Below are 25,584 nucleotides of genomic sequence, written 5' to 3'. Positions count from 1 at the left end.
CAAGGATAAATAATAGACAAATAGACTTGGAAAAAGGAATAGGTGAAAATTTTGATCTGAATTCTTAAAAAAGTTCAGCATAATTAGTTCTTAGTTCAAAAGGCAACTGAAGCCAACTCCACTTAGCATTTGTAAAAGGATAAGGGGATAATATGGCTAAAGAAATCCTGAAGCTATATTAAACTTACTCTTGGAACTGCTGATCAGTAGCCAAGAAAAAATTATTTGGATTCTTTTTCTCTACCATCTTCTTATAAGACTTCATAAGGAAATGGGCTAGTTTAAAAGAGAAAAGAGAAAAAGTTAAGTGCCTAAATAATCTACTCAACTTACACGTATAGAACAACTACAATAGAAAGTATCTGTGCCAGTGGTTCCCAAATTTGTCCATTAGAATTACTTGGGATTTTTTTTTTCTCACCACTATATTAACAAGGAAGACCTGGAATCTTTAAAAAAATTCCAAAGCCCAGGCCACTCACCACACCAGGTATCTCACAGTCACAGAGGTTGGGATACAGGCATCATCGGTAGTTTTTGAAGCTCCACAGGTGATTCCAATACTCAAAAAAAAAAAAAACTGGAAACCACTAAACTATAGAATGTTATAATTTTCATTTATTATACTAAATGAGTATTAATGATTACAAGATTCATTTGCTTGATTGATGCACATTAATATTTTATTTTCACAACTTTCCTCATTTATATAGTGTAATTGCCTCAAATGTTTCCTTACTTAAAGAAAAATAAATATTTTAACATCAATCATTATTAGTCTGCTTGCTAAAATCATACTTGCCATTTTCTTCTGTTTTCATGTATCAACAGGAATTGGCAGCAATGAAACAGATTCTCATTAATATGCGTAGTAAACATTCTGAGAACAGCTTACTTCTTACTAAAACGGAATCAAAAAATGTGACAGAAAATCAGAAATCAAAGACTTCGAATATGCCTAGAGAACATGAAGACAACATATTTATACCCAAACCAACACTCTTTGTAAGTACAATTTTTAAAACTTAGAATTTTAATATCTCTGATTTTACTATTAATAAATATGTCTTAAATTTTTTCCTCTCACTCATATTGGTTTTAAACTAGTTTTAATAGTTTTATGAAAGAATCTTGAAAGATCCTTGAAAGAAAATAGGTTAATCTATTTTCTGAATGTGTATATTATCTATCTTACAGATGATATTAACAGTTAGATTTTATACTTCTGGTTAATATTGGACTTACCCAGAAATTAGCCTAATTCTATCACTTACCTCTTCCAGTCCCCGGGGACTAATTATAGGCGAGTCAGAAAGACATGTTGTATAATACTTAAATTTTCATAAGAATAAAAGGCATGGTAAATATCACCTTCCCCCTCTTATTTGTAAAACAGTGTATTTTGCTGTAAGAGTTCCTCATAAAGTATGAAACCAATCATATTAACGTAAACTGAAATGCATTCTTGGGTAGAAATGTATGTGCCAGAAATTAGTCAAAGAAAAAGAAATTTAAGAATTTAAGGGCCAGGCACAGTGGCTCATGCCTGTAATCTCAGCACTTTGGGTGGCTGAGGTGGGAGGATCACTTAAGGCCAGGAGTTCGAGACCAGCTGGGGCAACACAGCAGGACCTCAGCTCTACAAAAATACATTTTTTTTAATTAAAAAAGTTTGGATTAACAGTAGTGAAAATACCATATATATGTATAATTATGTGTCAATTAAAGAAATAAAAGTAAAGAAAAATTAAGAAATAATTGAAAATATATATTTTAACAAATAATAAGAATGGTAACAGAATCAAAATAGGAGCAACATTATTAAATATTTCTTTAAGCCTAATGTTTATTTTTAAAAAGAAAGGAAAAAAGAAGAAAACATTATTCAATATTTCACTTTATTTCAAATGGTTGCCTAACCATGCTTTCATTTCTCAGAAAACATAATTTTTACCTTCTAAACATAGAGATCCAAAACCAGAAAGATTTTCTCTGTGATATTCTGATTCAGTGAGTCTCCAGAATCTCAATTTTTTAAACCCCCTAGATGATTATAATAACCAGTCAAGTGTGGGAACTTCTGATCTAAGCCATTTCATTATACATGCAGATAATGCTACTCGAGATTAATGAGATGAGAGAGGTTTCTTGGTGATTGTATAATTCAACCTCCCCTTTAGAAAAATGACAGAAAGTTGCAGTCTAGATCAAAAAAGGGCCATTATTGTAAGCAAACGTGGCAGTAATGAAGACTAAGGTGACAGGAAGAAAACAGGAAGCCTCAGTTGACCAGCCTGGACACATGGTAGCTCCAGGGATCTCAGCAGCTAAGTCCATGGATCTTCTCTGCAATACATCAGCTTCTCGTTGTTTCTCTCCTGGTTTCTGTTTACTCGTAGTTTCCACTTGCTCATTAACTTGCTCATGGCCCCTTGTCTTGAGACAGATTTCTGTGCATCCTTTCTATATCTACGCTCTTATTACCTAGTTCTCCCTGGATTTTCCAAGACTAAGACTCTAATTGGCGTAGCTCATCCTTGTAGGGTGATACCCCTTTGCGGCGAGACTTCCTAAGGTTATTAGCAGCCTATAGAATGGCCGCCCTTACTGGTGAGCAGAGGCCACATGGTGCCAAATATAACTGCCTAGGGCTAGTTATTAGGCCTGTAGCGAGGCAAGTTTTGCTCAGAAAGTGAGCTGAGATTTTGGCAGACACTATACTGTATCTATTACATTATCATCTACAGGAGGAAAGCAGACAGACATTAATGGGAAATAGGGTCAGATGAAACCCACAAGATACAAATACTTAAGCCTGTCAGCACTCTCAGATCTACCTCTCCTGTCCTATTCTGTTCCAAGCAATGAACTACTCTCCTTCTGACTTTGACCTCTTACATCTCTGACTTCAGGTTCATAACCTGATTGTGCATTCCTGAAAACCTGGCTGCATTCAGTACATGGGTAACAATAAGATTTCCCTAGTACCTCAGTAAAGGTTATAATGCAATGAGGATAAAATTAAGAGGATTCCATATGTAAAGTATTAATTGAGTAGTTATTTCTTTCTTTTTGCTTATCCGTATTCTCTATTTTGTTCTAAAATAAAGGGTTTTTTTAAAAAGTATTAGGGGAAAATTTTTTTAAGAAAGTGATGAGCTCAGCCATGTCCTAATGAAAACTAGAAGTCACACTGTAAAGCAGACAAAGCAAGACCATGTGCTAATGCAGAATTAGTAATGTGAACTGACTGGGTCACCTAGGGCAAGTCTTTTAAGCGCTCTCAGTGTGTTCTTGTCTGCAAAATAAGGCGAGAGGTTATACGAAATGAGTTCTGGACTCCTTTTATTATAACATGCCATGATTCTCTTCAGGCATCATAATTTTTAGTTATTCTTTTGAATATTTTCAGTTTCCATATTAATGCCTCTTTACATTTTCTCTGAACTTGTTAGTAAGGAATTAAACTGTTTTTTTATTTTTTGTTTTTGTTGTTTTTTTTTTTTTGAGATAAGAGTCTTCACTCTGGGAGGCCGAGGCAGGAGGATCGCTCGAGGTCAGGAGTTCGAGACCACCCTTAGCAAGAGCGACACCCCGTCTCTACTAAAAATGGAAAAAAATGATCTGAGCAGCTAAAAATATATATAGAAAAAAAAAAATTAGCCAGGCGTGGTGGCACACGCCTGTAGTCCCAGCTACTCGGGAGGCTGAGGCAGGAGGATTGCTTGAGCCCAGGAGTTTGAGGTTGCTGTGAGCTAGGCTGATGCCATGGCACTCTAGCCTGGGAAACAGAGTGAGACTTTGTCTCAAAAAAATACATTAAAAAAAAAAAAGAGAGAGAGACAGAGTCTTACTCTGTCACCCTGGCTCGAGTGCCATGACATTAGCCTAGGTGACAGCAACCTCACACTCCTGGGCTCAAGCAAGCCTCCTGCCTCAGCCTCCTGAGTATCTGAAACTACAGGCGTGCGCCACCACGCCTGGCTAATTTTTTCTATTTTTAGTAGAGACAGGGTCTCACTCTTCCTCAGGCTGGTCTCAAACTCCTGACCTCAAGCAATCTTCCTGCCTCGGCCTCCCAGAGTGCTACGATTACAGGTGTGAGCCACGGCACCTGGCCTAGTAAGGAATTTATAATGCAAATATTTGAAATAAGTCCAAATCATTTCATAATCCTATAGTTTTATAGCTAAAATGGAAACATTTCTAATTTATTTCCAAATCCTTTAGCTGAAATTATTTATTGTTGGTATTTTCCCCTGACATTAAATTCAATGATGGATAAATGGATAGATGAGTGTTTATGTATGCATTGAAAATATGAGGAAAGCACACACAAACCACAGTGAACTGGACAATGGAGTGGAAGCAGAGCTGTGATGTAGAGGAGAAGGAGGAATAAGAACTTGACATTTTTTATGTGCTTTTTTACATTTATAAAAACATTTTGCAGTATGCATGTAATATTTATATTTGAGGACAGTCCCAAAAGGTGCATTTTAGAGAAAGGCTGTAGCCATTGAAATCACACATGTGGCAGAATTGTTCAGGCCTTTAGTGCACCAACAAAGACTAGATTGAACCCCAAATATAAGTGCCTAAAGGACAAAAGCTGTATTCCTGTTGTCTTTCACAGCACATGAACAAAGCAGACACTCAATAAATATTTGGTAGGGAAAAAAGAAGTTATTTGTCTCCCAAATTTAGTTATCTTCTTAGCTGTTAAAACTCTTAACTGGGTGGGGAACTGTAATGTTAAACTAAACTACAGGGAGAGTGAAAACTGCGGTTCTCAAGACTATAGTTAGTGCTGCTTCTGCAACAGGCAGCATCAGTGCAGTCTGCTTCATCAGAAACGCCCAGTTCATTCCCACTAATCATCTACTTTCTCTCTCAAGGTAGCTTTTCGCTGTGCTAGCCCTTTTCTGCAGTCTCACTTTCTCCTTTCTAGAAAAACCTGAAGCTATTCTAATCCGTTACAGCAGTTTTCCTTTTTCCTCCCTGAGCAGCATGGGATTATCTTCTGCTAGTTTTCTGCTGCCATCCTATTCCAAAATACCATTTATACTCAGGATTCACATTATCGTCACTGTTTCCTGAAAACCTTCTTAAAAATCCAGATACTAGCAACCCTGCTATTAGTCTTTTCTTCAAGTAGGTTGCTAAGCATTAAAACAAAAAAGAGCGGTAGGTTCCAAGTAGGGTAGGGTAGGAACACAGTAAGACCGTGCAGCACCAGTATATGGTATATGAAGTGTCTGAATTACAGTGAGTTTCTGATGGAGTTCAGGTCTTGGCTTGTATTTGTTATCTCACTGGCTAACGTATGTCAAATGAGTAGATTAAGTTTATGTAATTTATACATAAGTGGTTATATGAACCCTATGATTCCCTAGAAGTGCTTTAGGAACCTACATATGGTCTTCTGGAAGGAAGAGAATATTCAAATAAGTACAATTCAGTTCAGCAAGTGTGTACCAACTATATGTATGCAACAGCCTGTGCTAAACATTATAGATATCTGATCATTAAGATAGAATCAGCTTTAAAGATGCTGCTCCTCTAGGATCAAGGGTAGTAAACAAATAACAATAGTATAAGGCAAAATTGGATGATCTACCTTAAAGGAAATATTTAAGTATGTATGTTATAAAGATAGTTTTTCTCATTATTTGTTCATGAGGAAAGTTGATAATTTTATCAAAAATGGAATTTACTAAGCACTGGGATATGAAGCTCCGTCATCTTGGACTGAGTAAAAGTGGTTCTAACATTAGTGATTCCACTCAGTCAGAAGTCTGGCAGGAACTCTATTCCCCGGCAAGCACACAACTAAATCCTAAAATGCAAAAAGTAACATCAGTGAACTTCCTGTTAAGACTTGCGTTGCTGGACTAGCAAAAGAAAATTGCACTATTGCACATCATATTCTATTGTTTACTACAAAAATCATGTGGTAACTGATATTACTTCTGTTTTCTCTTTTGTTTTCTGCTTTTCTCCCCCACCCCCTTTTTAATGGACTGGGGGCAGATCCTTAAATATATGCTTTCTGTTTCACTAATCATAGGAAAACTGTTCTTTTGCATTAATAATAAATTAAACATGTTGATACTAAAAAAAATGGAATTTAGCAGTTTGTTATATAGTAATATAGTGAGTACAATTGTGTGTATTTAGGTAAGTGCCACAGGATGCCACACTGCACTAGCATTACCACAGGGTCATGTCCCAACCCTGTGCCTCCCAACATTTTTCATAACGTAACACAGAAAAGTATAACATTTGTATGGCACAATGGGGTAACTGAACTTTGCTGTAGGTTGAGGGTCTAGAGCCACCCCAGGAACTGGTGCCTGAGGTCAATAGTTTAACATACATATAACACTTTCTTATCACATTTTTGCTTGGAAGCTCTGGTCTCACTTTTTAGTGCCGAATGTGGGCTCCTCTCACCAAAGTATGGCCAGACCTCAGTATCTCTAGCTATGTACATGTACATTTCTTAAATATTAATTTTTCAATTTCTAGTATCAGGAATACTAATCGCAACCTCTTCGTGATGTAATTTAGCTGGTAAGCTAAATTAGAAAAAAAGAATTTCTTAGTGAGCCTGGAAATAGAACAATGAGGGAATGCTCTCAGACAGCCTCACGTTTAATGGGTAGTAAAGCCCAAATTAACTATCCTAAACTCACTTGAGTTGGGCCCTGCCTGTGAGGACTCATAAGTACATATTTATTTGATTCCCAGTTTATAAGTTTTTTGGAAAACAAAGTCTACCAGACACAGTCTTTCTTTTCGTTAGAAAAGTAGTACTGGTTGAACACTAACAGATTCTTAATCTCTAGCTCTTTTTCTAGATTTCAGGAGTAATCCACCAGGCTTATTATGTCTGCATTTATCAGTCATCATTCTTTCCAATTTTAACAAACTTTCTCAATGTAATATAATCCCCAAGTTATATATTAATGCTTTAGTTGGCTACTTCTGGGTGACACAGAGGCCCCTATCTTATCAGTTACTTGTCTCCAAAATCACATTGTAATCACATTGTAACATGTTTAAATTTCTTCTGGTAGGTTTCCAGTTAATCTTGTCATTTGTCTCTAGTCCTGCTTTCTGAGCTCTTTCCTAAATCTGGCATTTGGTTTACTTTGGGGCTTGCTAATACTCCACTAACAATTCAAGGTTTCTGTTAATTTGTGCTATCTTTATAAAATTACAAATATAATTAGCTTAAACCAGCAAGTAAACTTTAAGGCAATGTTTTCCAGTATAAAAGGTTACCTTGTAGGCCAAGTGTGGTGGCTAAAGCCTGTAATCCCAACCAGCACTCTGGGAGGCCGAGACAGGAGGACTACTTAAGCCCAGGAGTTCAAGACCAACCGCAGCAACATAGCAAGACCTCATCTCTACAAAAAAAATTTAAAAGTAAAAAAATTAGCATAGTGGCATGTGCCTGTAGTCCTAGCTACCATGGAGGATCAGGCAGAAGGATCTCTTGAGCCCAGGAGTTCAAAGTTCACACCACTGTACTACAGCCTGGGTGACAGAGTAAGACTCTGTCTCTTTAAAAAAAAAAAAAAAAAAAAAAAGCTTTCCTTTGTGTAATCTCTATGTCACACACACACATATATATATATACACATATGAAAAGGGCTTTATACACATGTTATTTCATTTATATATATGTTTATTTATTTTAAAAATTTAAAATAAGGGCCCTCCTCAGTTTAAAGGTTAATTCTGTTAATAACTGGAGAAGCATTTCAAATTTTGTTACGTAAAGCACTATCTTATGGATACGAAGGATAACTTTATTAAGATGGTAGTATAGAAGAAACGCAATTGTTCAAACAGCTAAGAGTGAAATTACCAAAATAAAAAGCAGTAAATTATATATCTGAATTATTTTGTCATGCCCATTTTATTTTTTTAAATTGTAAAAAAAAAAAAAAAAAAATTTAATAAATTTTTTGTAGAGACAGGGTCTCACTGTGTTGCCCAGGCTGATCTCGAACTCCTGGCCTCAGTACCCATTTTATTTAGTAGCCATCTATTAAGAGTCAGTAAACTCTTCTCTCAAAGGGCATGATAGTAAATATTTTAGGCTTTGTAAGCCCCATACTCTCTCTATTGCATAGTCTTTGTTTGTTTTGTTTTTATCTTCTTTTTAAAAACGTCAAAACCATTGATAGCCGCAGTACATTCAAAAACAGACCATGGACCATAGTTTGCAGATCTGTGATCAATTTTATGCAAGTCGCTCAGTACTAGTCAGGAGTTGGTAAAGGCTTAGAAACTTCCAGTGTCCGGAACTTAGGGCTATCACTAATAGCTAGCATGTTACTAAAATATCTGAAAATAAGGAATATACATTTCATAAGAATCAAACCACCTTTCAGAAATAATATTATTATTATCTACTTGGAATTTATACAAATTTTGGTAGTTATGAAACTTAGTGATGTAGATGATAAATCACTGTGACATATGCTATTCTAACAGAAAACCTGAATTTCAGACAATACTATGATCAAGGGCACAAGTTCACCAATAGAAGAATTGATCATATCCTTGAATGAGTGAGTTTGAGTTCATACTGCAGAGTATGCTCTTGCCATGCCTTACGGTTATTTCCACTTCCATTCAATAATTGGGCTATTGCTTAGAATCATAAATACTACATCAATTATCCACCATGCTTATAAAGGGTATTGTTGCCTGATTAATTGAAATCATATTATTGCATTACTGTAGTAGAATTTTCTTTCATATTGCATAGGGGAAATGCTTGAATATAGACTCACGTGAGATTTTATGTCCACACTTAAATAGAACTGAGAGGCTTCTGTCACAGTAGACCCAAACAGCATTGATTCATTCATTCAAAAAATGTTTATTGAGCACTTACTGTGTCCAATACTATTCTAGGCAGTAGAGATATAAAAATTCCTGCCTTCATGGAGCTCACATTCTTAGATGGAGATAGGCTATAAACCAACCAACAAACAAAAAAATAAATTATACAGGATGTGAAAACATGACAAATGCTGGCCGGGCGCGGTGGCTCACGCCTGTAATCCTAGCACTCTGGGAGGCCGAGGCGGGTGGATTGCTCAAGGTCAGGAGTTCGAGACCAGCCTGAGCGAGACCCCGTCTCTACTAAAAATAGAACGACATTATATGGACAACTAAAAATCTATATAGAAAAAAATTAGCCGGGCATAGTGGCGCATGCCTATAGTCCCAGCTACTCGGGAGGCTGAGGCAGTAGGATCGCTTAAGCCGAGGAGTCTGAGGTTGCTGTGAGCTAAGCTGACGCCACGGCACTCAGTCTAGCCTGGGCAACAAAGTGAGACTCTTTCTCAACAACAAAAAAAAAAAAAACGTGACAAATGCTATGGAGAAAAATAAAATAAGGAGGGGAGTGATGGCTTCCCTGAGAAGGTGTAACTTAAGACCTAAAAGGTACAAGAGCACATGCTCAAGGTTTTTGAGCAGCTGGGTTTTTCTAGAAGCTATCATCATTTTATAATATTAAGGAAATTTCAATTGTCTTTTTACCCAAGTAAAAATAAATTCTGATGGAAACCTACTTTGCTATTAAATACATAAAAGATTAGATTTTTTTTTTTTTCATTTTTCCTATTTAAGATGGAATACAGCCTATAGTCTCAGCTACTCAGGAGGTTGAGACAGGAGTGATCACTGGAGCCCAGGAGTTCAAGGCTGCAGTGAGCTGCGATCGCCTCACTGCACTCCAGCCTGTGCAACAGAGCAAGTCCCCGTCTAAAAAGAAAAAACGATGGACAGCAAAGTCCAAATAGCTAACATTGGAAACAATGCTTTTCCAGTATTGCTGCCATTTCTCAAAGCTTTAAAAAAAAAAAAAAAAAAAAAATCTTGGTTTTTTGGTTTTGTTTTTATTGTGGTAAAAACCACATAAACATTACCATCTTACCCATTTTTAAGTGTACAATTCAGTAGTGCTAACTGTATTAGGTGTTGTGAGATAGATCTCCAGAACTTTTTCCGTCTTGCCAAACTGAAGCTCCATACCCATTAGGCAACTCCCCTTTTCCCCCTCTCCCCAGCCCCTGGTAACCACCATCTACTTTCTGTCTGTGAGAGTTTGACTACTTCAGATACCTTTAGCTACCTTTTGGGACTGACTTATTTCACTTAGCATGATGTCCTCAAGGTTCATCTACATTGAATTCAGTTCCTCTTATGGAATTGTTGTTTGGGTCTATGCCACACTCTTTTGAAAAAGTATTCCTTTATTGAAGCCTTATTCCAGGCACTGAGTCCCTTCCCCTGAGTGCCCCATAGTTTAATAATAGAAACTGTGTATCATAATACACTGTGATAAATACTGAATAGGAGGCAAGTACGGAACACTGTGAGGGTCATATTTGTATTCTCAGACCTTGACACCAGCACTGAAAGATGAATTACAGGAATGGAAGGAAAGAGGCAACATCCTTTTAAATTGATTGAGGCAGAAATTATTATAATAAGGTGGTGAAGGTGGCGGTGAAAGAGGAGAGAATGACAGCTGTAGGGATAAATTAGATTGGGTGAGAGACACCTCTACAGAGAAAAGAAAGAGAAGACAGGATAATACTGACTAACTCATGGAAAGGAGAGTGAAGGAGGCACATAAGGGAACTGGAAGAGTGCCGTCATGTTTTACTTGATAAACACACTTCTTAATTGCTCTGCTTATTTGCCTCTTGGTATGTGAAGAAAAATAAGATTATATAGAAAGAAATTGAAAATTAAGTGCATCCAAATACTTTATGATAAAATGTGAACAATACCACAGAAATTATTTTAAAATATAGTCTTTGAAGTTTACTTTGAGCCATATAATCAAAAAAGTTCTAAGATTTTGTTTTACCTTTAAAAACTGAAGTTTAGGCTAAGACATATTAGTTAGATATTCAAAAATTCAATATCCGATTGTATTCAATGTCAAAACTGTAGGTAATATAGAGACCAGCTACCCAGATACTCTCATTAATATATAAAGCATTTAGGTTTAAAATGACAGATCAGTATTCACCAAAACTGGTTTTTATAAAAAATGAGAATAGCAATAAATGTGTTTATTTAACCAACATGTATGGAACATCATTTTATGACCTCCCTCAAGAAATGAACAGTTCATTGAGTGGCTGATTCAAGTAAAACATTGTAACAATTATACAATAAGTTAAATATTGAAGGCTTTAAGATCTTAAAAGGAATACCAAAAGAGGCTTGAGGTATCCGAGTAGGCTTCCTAGAGAAGGTGACTTTCGAGCTTAGTCCTGAAAAACAAACAAGAGTGAGCTTTTCAGGGAGAGAGAACATCAAGTGAGAAATACTATTAATAGCATATATTGAGGTCTAAGTGCTTTACATACATTATGTCATTTTATTCTCTCAACAGCCCTTTGAGGTATATTACTGTATCAGTCAAGATCCTTTTAGGAACCATGACACATTCTGAGGGGATGGTTCACAAGCCTGTAGAAACCAACAAATGATGATGAACAAACATCTTAGGACTAGGAACTATACAAAGCTGTAACCACTCAAGGGGCTGGGAAGGGAGCCTTCTTATGGAAACTGTGGTCTTCTGTAGGAGAGTTTAGCCACTGCTAGACAAAGAAGGAGCTGAGGAATAAACATCCACACTTTTTCTCTTCTCACCTTAGAAACTGTTTCCCACTGGTGAACCTAATTGGAAACCAGAAGCTATAGCTGACAGCTTTCTAAGACACAGAAGCAGGTTAGAAAAAGATGGAGAGTAGATCAGAGGGTACCCAGAAAATCCAGCATAGTTATTTTTTAATCTCCCCAAATTGCTTATGAAGTAACTGAGAAGTCATCAATTTGCCCTGCTTTACAAAGTTAATAAATAGCTGGAACCTATGCTTCAAAACACTGTCCCATACTTTGCTGAAACCATAAAAATCAAAGGAGACGTGGCATTGAGTACCTACTGCTGGCCACATGCTTTCTGTGTGCTGAAGATATAACATGAAGTAAGATAAATGCTGGAAATTATTTGAGAAGAAAAATCAGGCCGCGCGCAGTGGCTCACACCTGTAATCCTAGCACTCAGGGAGGCCAAGGCTGGAGGATCGCTCGAGGTCAGGAGTTCGAGACCAGCCTGAGCAAGAGCGAGACCCCGTCTCTACTAAAAATAGGAAGAAATTATATGGACAACTAAAAATATATAGAGAAAAAATTAGCTGGGCATGGTGGCGCATGCCTGTAGTCCCAGCAACTCGGGAGGCTGAGGCAAGAGGATCGCTTGAGCCCAGGAGTTTGAGGTTGCTGTGAGCTAGGCTGACGCCATGGCACTCTAGCCTGGGCAACAGTGTGAGACTCTATCTCAAAAAAAAAAAAAAAAAAAAAAATCAGCATCTTTAGGAATAGTGTCCCACTGCAAGTTCAGCAGTTTTAGCAAATTATTCATTTTCTCAGATAAAGGCCTGGAGGTGAGCATTTCAGGACAATATATGGCCCTGTGAAGTGTTCAGGAGCCTAGGTTCCTTCTGCCTTTCTCTTTAACCATCCTTGGAGTGTAGCTTCTGTTCTTAGAATCATAGTACAGTTGCTATAGCCTCAGCCATCACATCTGCATTCTAAGCAAGAAGCAAGAGAAAAGGAAGGAAAACAGAAGATACCACCTCCCTTTCTAAAGGAGTTTTCCCATAAATGCTAACCAACATCTTCATCTTATATCCCACTGGCCAGCAGTTAGTCACATGGCTGTACCCGGCAGCAGGGGAAACTGTTAAATGTCGTTTTTAACGAGATGAGCCCATTGCTCTACTACTAAAATCAGGGTTCTATTATTAAGAAGAGGGAAATATAATAGATAGAGGGTCGGTAACCAGCAGCCTCTGTCACAAGATCTGATTCATTTTTATATCCCCAGGTCCCAACACAAGGACTGGCACAGAATAGGTGGTCAATTAAGTGATATTAAACTTATGTCAAGTATAATAATTTAATTCATATACCCACTAAAAATATATAGAAAAAAAATTAGCCTGGCATGGTGGCGCATGCCTGTAGTCCCAGCTACTCGGGAGGCTGAGGCAGAAGAAGTGCTTGAGCCCAGGAGTTTGGGTTTGCTGTGAGCTAGGCTGATGCCACGGCACTCTAGCCTGGGCAACAGAACGAGACTCTGTCTCCAAAGGAAAAAAAAAAAACAGTGAATAAAATAGCATTCTGGCTTATACTCTGAGTTCTTTGGCTTTAGTTAGGGTTGGCCACCTTTGAATTCTCTTGACAGACAGCATTTGGCCTTTTCTAGTGATTTCCTTATTTTTGTCATGGAAGTTTCTTTCACCTTATTACCAAGGACTTTGGACTTTCTTTTGAAGAAAGAACTACTGAAATACAGATTTGTATTTGCATTTTAGATAGATAAGCTTGAAAGGATTATGAACAAAGAATTGAACTAGGAACTAGGTAGAGGAGAGAGACAATCAGAATAGGAAATTCTTTTTTTTTTTTTTTTTAGACAGAGCAGAATAGGAAATTTTTGCAGGGACCAAGCCAGAAATGATAACAGCTCAAGGTAAGCTCCAGTGAGGCCAAGATACAGAGCAGAGGCTAAAAAGATATTTCAATAAAAGTTAAGGACTGTTTAAAATGTATGTGACAGATAAAAGGAGGGAAGCTGAAGAGGCATCTAGCATTTCTGGTTTAGGTGAAGGTATCTGTAGCTCCTGTTAGAAGTGTGGTGGGTGTACAGATTGGTGGGGGGAAGGGAGGGTGAGGGGGCCCACTGGCTTATTTTGGTGGTGGTTGAAGCTGGCCATGGTCATAGCTAAGGTCAGGAGGAGCTGATCATTGATGTCTCTAACATTCTGTGCATTAGCTATGGCATATGAAGCAATAAGCTACCATACTTATTTATATGCCTATGTACATCATATTTGGGAATATAGTACTTTATAGTTTTAAGCAGATATAAGTAGTAAAGGAATAAACTGCATATTTGATTTATTGTAGTGTATTGTATAAAAGAGGATGTTTTGATTGGAATCAGTGCTTTATATAAGGAGTTCTGAATGTTTTATTCTGTAGCAGTGCGCCTGCCCTGCCTTTTTCTTACTGCTCCTTACAGCCTGGCTCTTTTTAGGCTGAAATGATTGAGCAATAAACTTAAGAAGTACTCTGGTAAATACTTAGCAATTCATAAGATCCAAAACACAAAAACCCAACAATTTGGACCTAATATCTTAATAAATATCTATTTTGTTTTTTGTGGGGTTTTTTTGTTTTGAGACAGAGTCTCACTCTATTGCCCGGGCTAGAGTGAGTGCCATGGCATCAGCCTAGCTCACAGCAACCTCAAACTCCTGGGCTCAAGCGATCCTCCTGCCTCAGCCTCCCGAGTAGCTGGGACTACAGGCATGCACTACCATGCCCGGCTAATTTTTTTCTGTATATATTTTCAGTTGTCCATATAATTTCTTCCTATTTTTAGTAGAGACAGGGTCTCGCTCTTGCTCAGGCTGGTCTCGAACTCCTGAGCTCAAACGATCTACCCCGCCTCGGCCTCCCAGAGTGCTAGGATTACAGGCGTGAGCCACCGCGCCCGGCCATAAATATCTATTGAGTGAATGAGTATCCATATCTATACAGATGAGAAATTATGTCCTTGGTTTTTTATAATTCTCTTTGGAAATAGAATCAATTCATAAAATAGTCACTTGTAGAATAGGTTAAATATAGGCTTTGAGCCAGAAAACACAAATGTGTGTTTTTTCTACCTATATACCAGGTGGGAGATTATTTCAGACAAAAGACAAAACATTTGCCCTTGAGTAGCCTTCTGAATTAAGAAAAGCAATTATTTACTGTAGTTTACATAAAAAGCCCCAATGTATATAGCTGTCTGAATTGCCTCTCATAAGCATTTTATTTGATTTTTTTTCTTTTCTTCTTTTTTTTTTTTTTTTCTCCCAGACTAAAAAAGAAGCACCTGAGTGGTCTAAGAAACAAAAGATGAAGACCTAGTGTTCTGGATGGGGAAGTACCTGCTATGTCACTATTTACTCCAGCAGTTTTTTTTCTGATGGAAAAAAAAGTTTATCTTAATCATGTACTTGGCGTTTTTTATATAACTAATTTAACGTTTATTTTAACTAATGTTAAATTTACAAGTTTCAGCATAATCAAAATGTATGAACTACAAACAATAATATACTTTATTTTTGTTTTTTTCTATTTTGTTACAGAATAAATACGTATTCTATGGTTTACATTTTGGAGTTTTCATAAAGGTTCAATGCATTTCAAATGTGTGGCTTATAAATATTTTGGTGATTATACTTTCTAAAATGCCTAAATTGACTTTAAATGTCATAATACATATACCAAGACACCTTACATTTTTAAAAATAAAGAATCATTTGTGGAATCTACTACAGGGTCAACTGTCCAATAATGGTCAGAAATCATGTAGGTGGATGTGGATTGCTGATTCTTTCTCTATTTGTCATACATTTCATATTATCATTAATCAATAAAATCTGGCAGAAAGTCTGTAATTCTGTTGGTAAAGTAAAAATTTGGTGGAAACTGTTGCCACATTGGTCATCACATTGCTGGTCCAGATGCAGTATGGGCCACATTTCTGGTCAGTGAGAAAAAAAATCAGTAGGATTTTCTTTTTTTTTTCTTGTCATAATATGGTCCATTCCTCGTTCAAGTTGTATAACTTAAAAGAAAGGAGGGGCCTTGCACAATGGCTCACGCCTGTAGTCCCAGCTACTTGGGAGGCTGAGGCAGGAGGATCTCTTGAGCCCAGGAGTTGGAGGCTGCAGTGAGCTATGATTGTGCCACTGCACTCCAACCTGGCAACAGAGCGAGACCCTGTCTCTAAAAAGAAAGAAAAGAAAGGAGGAAGGCGAGAGAGAGAGAAAAAATAAAAAAGAATATATATATATTTTTATATAAAAATATATCAGGTTTTCTCAACCAATATTAAGAGTTTGGGCTGGAGAGTTCTTTGCTGGGGTTGGAAGTGGGGGCCAGTCCTATGCATTGTGTGATGCTTAGCAGCATCCCTGGCCTTCAGCACAAGATGGTGGTGGCACCCCCACCCCCAGTTCTGACAACCCAAAAATGTCCTTTATGGACATTTGGGTTGTTTCCGCCTCTTAGCTATTGTGAATCTTCTTACCTCTTAACCCTTACCTTATCCTCTCCTGATCATGGCATTTTCTTATTTAAAAATAAATAGAGGGTGCAGTGGCTCATGCCTGTAATCCCAGCTATTTGGGAAGATCCCTTGAGGCCAGAAGTTCCAGACCAGCCTGGGCAATATAGGGAGACCCCCGTCACTAAGTAACTAAAATAATAAAGATGAAAGTAAATTAAAATTAAGCCTAACAATTTTATTTTTCTTGATAAATGTTTTATGAAACATTGCCCAAATGTAAGAGTAATAGCTACCATTATCAAGCTCATTCTATCAGTTACTGTGTTACATGCTTTCTACTCATTAATTTATTTACTCTTCACAGTAACTCTGCCAAGTAAGCATTATCATCATTTTTGAAAAGAAAAAAACTGAGACTCAGAAAAAGTAACATAATGGCACAAGATCAGACACAATAAACAGAAGTGGATTTGCCACAAGTCTGTCTGATTCCGGCGGCTCTGCTCTTTATAGTACACTGCGCTGCTGCTCACACTTTGGCCCATCCTCGCCTCCCACCCTCAGTGCAGTGCAAAGGAGGAGGGAAAAAAATCTTGATCTAGCAGCTTTTCTTTGGGGCGGGAGCAGGGGTACCTATGGGACTTAGCATAGTTTTTTTCTTTGTTGTTGCTATTGTTCCTGTTTTAATATTTTAACCCTGGCCTCAGCCCTCGGAGCGCGATGGAGTGGCTTACGCTAGTCTAGTCGCCGGGGAGCTGGGGTGTAGTTTTATTTTTGTTCAAGACAAGTTCATGGATATCAAATCTATTTCTAAAGAATTCCATGACTCACCAGGGCACACCTGCAATCATAGCTACTCTAGAGGCTGAGGCGGGAGGATTGCTTGAGCCCAGGAGTTGGAGACCAGCCTAGGCAACACAGCAAGACCCCATCTCAAAAATAAATAAATATATTTTTTAAAACAATTTCTTGACTCTTCTAGTAGTTCTTACTAGATTAGTAGGATATAGTCAACTTTTCAGAACCAACTAAATAGCATGTATTCATTTTTATTGATTCGTACATTCTTTCATTCAACAAACAAGAAAAACTTAAAAGTGTGTAAGGCATTCAATCTATGAGTTGTTTATCTTCATCCTTCTCTCAAAAGACCCTGAAAAGTGCTCTCTGCTATCTCAAACACCAAAAGAAAGAGTTTATTATTACTGTCCTCAATGTAGAAATTTCTAAAAAAAAAAAAAAAGAAATATCATCTAGGACCCAGAGCATTCCAAATTCACTATGTATATTGTACATGCAGTTGTTAGATAATCATCAATCAGGAATTTTAAGAAAGATTCCCACATTTAGGGGAGGTTAAATGAGCCAGGTTTCCTTTCTTACAAAGATGCTGAGACAGACAGAATGGCTACTACATTATAAAGCCCTTGCTCACAGCTTTATGGTAGGCTTCTTTGGGTCATTTAGGTTTAACAAAAGTAAGAATTTCCACTTAATTCTTTGAAAAAACACTTCAATTTTATTAAAATTAAGAAAATGCTGCTTGTATCTAAAATGTTCTCAAGTAAAATTGATGGTGGGAATTTCTTTCCCCTTAATCTTACAGGGTAAAAACGGGGGTTATTATAACTTTCCCACTGATATTGGGTAGGTGGATGATATGCAAAAAAGGTTTAATGTAACTCATTTTAAAATTTAATGCATACTATAAATGTTTCAAAGAAAGACATCCTAAGGCTTAGAAGTCACCAAAGCTAGCACCGAGTCCTCACACGGTATCATTTATTTTGGTAGATTTACTGAACCCCCCTAGTCCAGTCCTCAGCTTTACAGGCTCAGAAACTTAATTTTATTAGTGCATTAAAGGTGATATATCTTTCAGGAGTATGCCCATATTTACTAGTGTATAGATCTTAATGTGTACATATTACTCTACAGGTTAAACAGAGTATGACTTACTGGCTGGCCATCAGCATACCTGACACCTTCTCTCCCTATTTCCCCATGTCTTCTGCCATACCATACTCTCATCATTTCCTCCTCTTCTACCTGATGATAAAACATCAGAGCTTTTTTTACTCCCTAAACTATCTTCTCTTTCCATTCTGTACTTATCTCAGAAATTCCTGCTCCTTAGGTGTGGCGTGGTGGCTCATGCCTGTAATCCTAGCACTCTGGGAGGCTGAGGCAGGCGGATCATTTTAGCTCAGGAGTTCGACACCAGCCTGAGCAGGAGCGAGAACCCCGTCTCTACTAAAATAGAAAGACATTATATGGACAACTAAAAATATATATAGAAAAAATTAGCCGGGCATGGTGGCGCATGCCTGTAGTCCCAGCTATTCGGGAGGCTGAGGCAGGAGGATCGCTTGAGCCCAGGAGTTTGAGGTTGCTGTGAGCTAGGCTGATGCTGAGGCACTCTAGCCCAGGCAAAAGAGTGAGATTCTGTCTAGAAGAAAAAAAAATAAAAAATAAATAAATAAAGTATAATTCAAAAAATTTCAAGTGACCAGAGAGATGAGCTTTGCTTTTTGATAAACCCATGTAAAATATTTGATTCTTTCATGTGAGGCAGAGAATAGTTTTATTTTTCACTTAATACAATCACAGCAATATTTATCATAAAATTATTTTTCCCTCACCCCCCTTTATCATAAAATTGTACATCACTGGCAAAGTTTTTAAGTATTGGCTATTTTGATCATAATTAATTTTTGCAATACCTGCAGAAAGGTATTTCACTTACTGCCTTCACAAATGATTAAGTTGAGAAATAACTTAAAAGCTACTGTGTTGGCATAACAGCATCAAGATAAACACTTCTAAATAGATGGATAAAAACATACATTTTATTCTCCTCAGTCCATAAATCCCAAAGGTAGCCTAAATTTAGCCATTCGTTTTAGTTTTTGTGCTGTATGTGTGCTGTGCTTCCTTTATGTTTAAGGAGGATATCTATGATTTAGAAAAATCTTCCCAAATTTTTTTTTTTTTTTTTTTTTTTTTTTTTGAGACAGAGTCTCACTCTGTTGCCCAGGCTAGAGTGAGTGCCGTGGCGTCAGCCTAGCTCACAGCAACCTCAAACTCCTGGGCTTAAGCGATCCTCCTGTCTCAGCCTCCCAAGTAGCTGGGACTACAGGCATGCACCACCATGCCTGGCTAATTTTTTCTATATATATTTTTAGCTGTCCATATAATTTCTTTCTATTTTTAGTAGAGATGGGGTCTCGCTCTTGCTCAGGCTGATCTCGAACTCCTGAGCTCAAACGATCCACCCACCTCGGCCTCCCAGAGTGCTAGGATTACAGGCGTGAGCCACCATGCCCGGCCTCAAATTTTTTTAAACTAAATTAACTCTTGATACATTATTTTTTCTTCTGGGCTTTATTATTTTATTTTTCTCATTTTATAGTTGAGCACTTTTTTTTTCTAACCTGGTTTTTAGTGTTTATTTTTTAAAAAATTTATTTCTTTTTTTGAGACAAGGTCTTGCTCTGTCGCCCAGGCTACAGTGCAGTGGTGGAATTCGTAGCTCACTGCAGCCTTGAACTCCTACGCTCAAATGATCCTCCTGCCTCAGCCTCCCTAGTAGCTGGCACTACAGGTATGTGCCACTATGCCTGACTCAGTTGAGCACTTCCTAATTCAAAAACATAACATTACCTAATACATTTATTTCTGTGACTAATAAAATAGGCTTTAAGTGCATTAAATACTTTAGAACATAAATTATCACAAATAGAATGAAATGGAATAGAATAAAAATGACTGTCTTCTTAACCCAGAAGCAATATAAAATATCCATATGCTTTTCTTCTAATAATGGAAGGCTTATGTACCCTTTACTACGGAAAAAAAGTTTTAAACTCTAAACATTTAAGTTATTCAGTTCCACAGCAGTTGTGTCCCTTATTTCAGACAGCTTCATAAAAACTGATTAGTTTCAAGCACAGAAAAAGAGACAGTAAAGATACAGTTTTTCTTTAATTTTCTAAAATGTTCAGTCATATGGAATAAATGGATCAAGAGCAGAGAAATGTTCATGGGTTAGAAGAATCAATGTTGTTAAAATGTCTGTACTACCCAAAGCAATTGATAGATTCGATGCAATCCCCATCAAAATACCACTGACATTCTTCACAGAAATAGAAAAAATAATCTTAAAATTTATATGAAACCACAAAAGACCCAGAATAGCCAAAGCCATCCCTAGCAAAAAGAACAAAATGGGAAGACTCACAGTACTTGACTTCAAATTATACTATAGAGCTGTAGTAACCAAAACAGCATGGTACTGGCATAGAAACAGACACACAGACTAACGGAACAGAATAGAGAACCCAGAAATAAATCCACACATCTACAGTGAACTTATCTTTGACAAACGTGTCAGGAACATACAGTAGGGAAAGCACAGTCTCTTCAATAAATGGTGCTCGGAAACTGGATACCCATATACAGAAGAATGAAACTAGACCCTTACTTCTCTCCATATACAAAAATCAAATCAAAATACACTAAAGACTTAAATCTAAGACCTGAAACTATTAAAAAAGAAAACATTGGGGAAACACTTAAGGACATTGGTCTGGGCAAGGACTTTTTTTTTTTTTTTAATTCTATTTTTTTTATTTCAGCATATTATGGGGGTACAAAAATTTAGGTTATGTATATTGCCCATGACCCCCGAGTCAGAGCTTCAAGCGTGTCCATTCCCCAGAATGTAGGTATACACCCATCCCTTCCCCTCCCCCCACGTCTGCCCGACACCCAGTTGGTGTTATTCCCAAATGTGCACTTAGGTGATGATGGGCAAGGACTTTTTGAGTAGTACCCCCAAAGCACAGGCAACCAAAGCAAAATTGGACAAATGGGATCACATCAAGCTAAAAAGCTTCTGCACAGCAAAGGAAAAATAATCAACAAAGGGAAGAGACAATCCACAGAATGGGAGAAAATATTTGCAAACCACCCATCTGACAAGGGGTTAATATTTAGACTACATAAGGAGCTCCAACAACTCAATAGGAAAAAATCAAATAATCCAATTAAAAAATGGGCAAAGGATCTGAATAGATATATTTCAAAAAAAGACATACAAATGGCCAAGTTATGTGAAAAAATGCTCAACATCATTAGTCAGAGAAATGCAAATCAAAACTACTATGAGATATCCTCTCAGCCCAGTTAACGTGGCTTTTATCAAAAAGACAGGCCATAACAAATGCTGGCAAGGATGTGCAGAAAGGGGAACTCTCATATAGTGTTGATGAGAATGTAAATTAGTGCAGTGACTATGGAGAACAATGTGGAGGTTCCTCAAAAAACTAAAAATAGAACTACAATTGGTCTCCTGGAGACAGAGAGTAGAATGATGATTACCAGAGGCTGGGAAGGACAGCAGGGAGTGGGGGATAAAGTGGGGCTGGTTAATGGGTGCAAAAATATTTAGATACATAGAATGAACAATATTTGATAGCACAACAAAGTGACCATAATCAACAATAAGTTAGGGTATGCCTTAAAATAACTAAAACAGTAGAATTGGAATGTTCCTAACATAAAGAAATGATAAATGCCAGAGGTGATGAATACCCCAGTTACCCTGATTTGATTTCACATTATATGACTGTATCAAAACATCACATGGACCCCCAAAAATATACAACTATTATATGCACATAACAATTTAAAAATTTTTAAAATAATAAAAAAAGAACTGAGAAAAATATTTTATGTATGATTTCTTTCTTCACATAATCAAAACTTAAGCTCAGTAAGTGAGAAGAAACATGAGCTGATCAAAATAGTTGATGATCAACTTGCCATTTTAGGGAAATTCATTGAACACTTGAACGCCTTTCAGTTAACACAGCCGACAAAGGGAGGCGGCCGAACTGTTTGTCATGACTTCTAAATAGTCATAAGATCTTCTTGCTATATTTGTACACTATAACTATAATTTTTCTATATCACCCTGTGATTAGCAAGTTGATTCTTGAAAGCTTGCCAGTTCTTTGACACTTTTTTAACATACAGGAAGAAATGGAGTTTTTTGGTTTTTGGTTTTTTGGGGTTTTTTTTTTGTTCCATCTGAGTCTGCTTGCTAGGGAAAAAAATGTTAAAATGGCGTAGATCTCCCCTCCCCATCTCCATACCATTTCTTAAGGTCTAGAGAAAGAAAATAACCAGAATATTAGTAATACAGTTTTATGTTCAGCCAGCTCTCATAGATTAAATCAGGCTTTCATTATTTTTGCTTTATTTTTCTAATCACTGGAAACCTCTGCTTATGTTAATAAATAAGCTTAGTTAGTTTTTAGCTCCAAGGTAGTTTCCAGCTTAGCTCAAAACTCTTAAAATAAATTACTAATTTTTGTAAATATTTTATGTTAAAATTCTAAAATAATATGAATTTAGAATTGGAACAAAAAAGCTTTTCTAGTCCTCCCTATAAAGAAAAGTTGCCACTTCACTGTATAGTCTTCATTTTACAGAGAATACATGAGCTTGCCATAGATTTCTGTTAACATTCCTTTATTTTTTTAAGTCAATGTTAAACATTATAGTTAAAAATCATATTAAGTTCAACTATTGGCCGGGCGAGGTGGCTCACACCTGTAATTCTAGCACTCTGGGAGGCCGAGGTGGGCGGATCGTTTGAGCTCAGGAGTTCGAGACCAGCCTGAGCAAGAGCGAGACCCCATCTCTACTAAAAATAGAAAGAAATTATATGGACACCTAAAAATATATATAGAAAAAATTAGCCAGGCATGGTGACACATGCCTGTAGTCCCAGCTACTCAGGAGGCTGAGACAGGAGGATCCCCTGAGCTCAGGAGTTTGAGGTTGCTGTGAGTTAGGCTGACGCCACGGCACTCACTCTAGCCTGGGCAACAGAGTGAGACTCTGTCTCAAAAAAAAAATAAAAAAAGAATAAAAAAAAAGTTCAACTACCTTCTAGCTTGAATACAAGATAGAAATTTGGGGTACATTTTAAATGTATAAAGTGTCTAAAATAAACTATCAATATGAACTTGCTCTTCTATTCTTAATATGCTCATTTTGTATGTAGGCTACCATAAAGTTTGTTTGGACATTAGATTGTGATTGCCACATTTTGGGGACAAGTAGATAGAACTTTCCTCACACTTAATAATGTTATTGGACTTTGGGGGGTTTTTTGGTTTTGGAGGTTTTTTTTTTAAGAGACAGGGTCGTCTCACTCTGTTGCCCAGGCTGGAGTGCAGTGGCCCAATCATAGTTCCCTACAGCCTGGAACTCCTGGGCCCAGGTGATCCTCCGGCGCCACCCTCCAAAGTAGCTGAGACTACAGGCCTGCACCACCACACCCAATGACATTGTTTTAAGAAAAGTTTTTAAATGTTTCTTTGAAAAAGCTGCGTTGAAAGATTTTTTTTAAGTGCTGGATCACTTTTAGAAGGAAAAAATTGACATAGTGGCAGCTTTTGGGGTGATGTTTAGTTTGTGATAATAGTTTCTATCTCCTGAACCTCAGAAAAAAATGCAACAAATCTAAAACATTAGGAGGGTAAACCCAGTGGCGTGCTTTGCTCGTCAATGTTTAACAACCAACTCCCAGGAAAAAAAGACCCTGATTTCCAGCGGGGCCCAGCTTTTTGCGCTGAGATGAAATACATGCTCCCCCTCCCCACACCCCGTGGTCATGGCGCGTTACCAAAGTGGAGCTGGGAAGAGACTCGTACCGGGGCGCTACTGGGCTGCGCTCTGCGGCTGCACACCCGGCCCGCAGCACTGCCCGCCTGCGCGCAGGCCCAGACTCCTCCTGAGCTATCAAGGCCCTCGGTGGCCTTTTAAAAATTTCTCCAACTCTCCCAGCGCTCTTATGTTGCATTCTCTCCCCATGCCGCCTCTTCTGCCCAGCATACTGCATTCCCCTCTGCCCTGTCTAATTTCTCTTCATCCCCTAGTCTCAGGCTTCTGCTTATACACCCACACACAATGGGAGAACTCAGATGGGCACGTGAAATGTATTTCTTGGCCGGGTGCCTGTAATCCTAGCACTTTCGGAGGCTGAGGCAGGAGGATTACTTGAGCCCAGGAGTTTGAGGTTGCTGTGAGCTATGATGATGCCACCGCACTCTAGCCTGGGAGACAGAGCGAGACCTTGTCTCAAAAAAAAAAAAAAAGTATATCTTACTTATTACAGTTCATGGTCAAAAACAAGCTTTTAAGATCACTGCCCTAGACATTACTAGGATGTGCATTGTCATCCAGACTTCCATTTTACAGATTTCAGATTGGCAATTCCCACCCATCCTACCCCCCACACCCCCAACCCCCATCATTACCACATGATCTTACATATGTTAATTTCTTCTATGCCTGGGAGCTTGCGAACCTTCCATTCAGGTGACTCTGCTTATCTCTGCTCTGATACAGTAAATGATGACTTCATAGTTTCACTCACAGAGGACTACCTTTTCCCCAATTCTTACAGGTTACACACAACTTCAAACCTCATATCATCTACATGAATTTTATTTCCAGCATTGCTGTTGTAATGTGATTTTGAAGTCATCATTCAGACTTCTAATGTTTTAACAAGCCTCTTAATAAAGCGTACCTCATATATCACCTAAGTCATTAAATACATTTGAAAGGTCATTTCAAAAAGTTATTCTAATCACTTAACAAACATTGTCTTTAAATAATAGGATTTATTTATATCATTGGTATTTATCTCAGTTGACATCATTTTCAGGAAAGCACTATGAAATCCTCCAAGGCCATGTACTTATTTGGTGTGTTTCTCTCTCCTCGCCCCCATCCTGCCTCCCCCCACCTCTGAAGCAGAATAATGGATTTATGTTTTTGTTTCGTCTTTATCTCTGTTACTTTATATCAGGTATTTGTGTAATACAGTATATATTTCCTATATCCAATCATGCTTTATCTTCTTTTTAACTACTATAGAGCAATTAAAATATTTACTGAGAATCTAAGTTAGATTCTATTCTCTAAACTTTCAAAGTTCACAGCATATGTAACTTTCTGAATGCCATCTGTTAGTGCTTTATTAAGCAAGTTGTTAATGTTATGTAGCAAGCATGTAGCAGAAATGCCGCTAACATTTAAAATTGTTCTCTAAAATGTGGGCAGACAATCTAAACCATTGATGATCTCTCTCACATGACTGTCCTCACTTATTCGTAATACTGCAATTAGAGTCATAAATCTGCCTCTTTTACTTTCAGTTCCTTTCATTTATTTTTGCTACGATCATCTTGATTTACTCTTATTAGTATGCTTGTATCTTTATCATTACCAGTTACCAGCACAGTTCCAGGAATGTACTACCCACTCTAAAAAATGATACCTCATCTGTTTTTTCTTCTAGCATTTTTTTTTTTTTT

General features: G+C 37.5%; 1 protein-coding gene across 1 annotated transcript in view; it reads left to right on the top strand.

Annotated features, from left to right (window-relative positions):
- The window catches only part of PIBF1 (progesterone immunomodulatory binding factor 1), a 190,823-nt gene extending 175,771 nt beyond the window's left edge, over positions 1-15,052 (top strand). The window contains exons 16-17 of the mRNA XM_069467158.1: positions 832-1,005; positions 14,989-15,052. Of these exons, the coding sequence (XP_069323259.1) occupies positions 832-1,005; positions 14,989-15,039 (225 nt within the window). The 3' untranslated portion in view covers positions 15,040-15,052. The remainder of the gene's footprint in view (positions 1-831; positions 1,006-14,988) is intronic.
- Positions 15,053-25,584: the final 10,532 nt, after the last annotated feature.

Source organism: Eulemur rufifrons, chromosome 4, assembly GCF_041146395.1.
Source record: "Eulemur rufifrons isolate Redbay chromosome 4, OSU_ERuf_1, whole genome shotgun sequence".
NCBI classification, from domain to species: Eukaryota; Metazoa; Chordata; class Mammalia; order Primates; family Lemuridae; genus Eulemur; species Eulemur rufifrons.
Note: the sequence above shows the minus strand (reverse complement) of the source record. Positions and strands in the feature narration are given on the sequence as shown.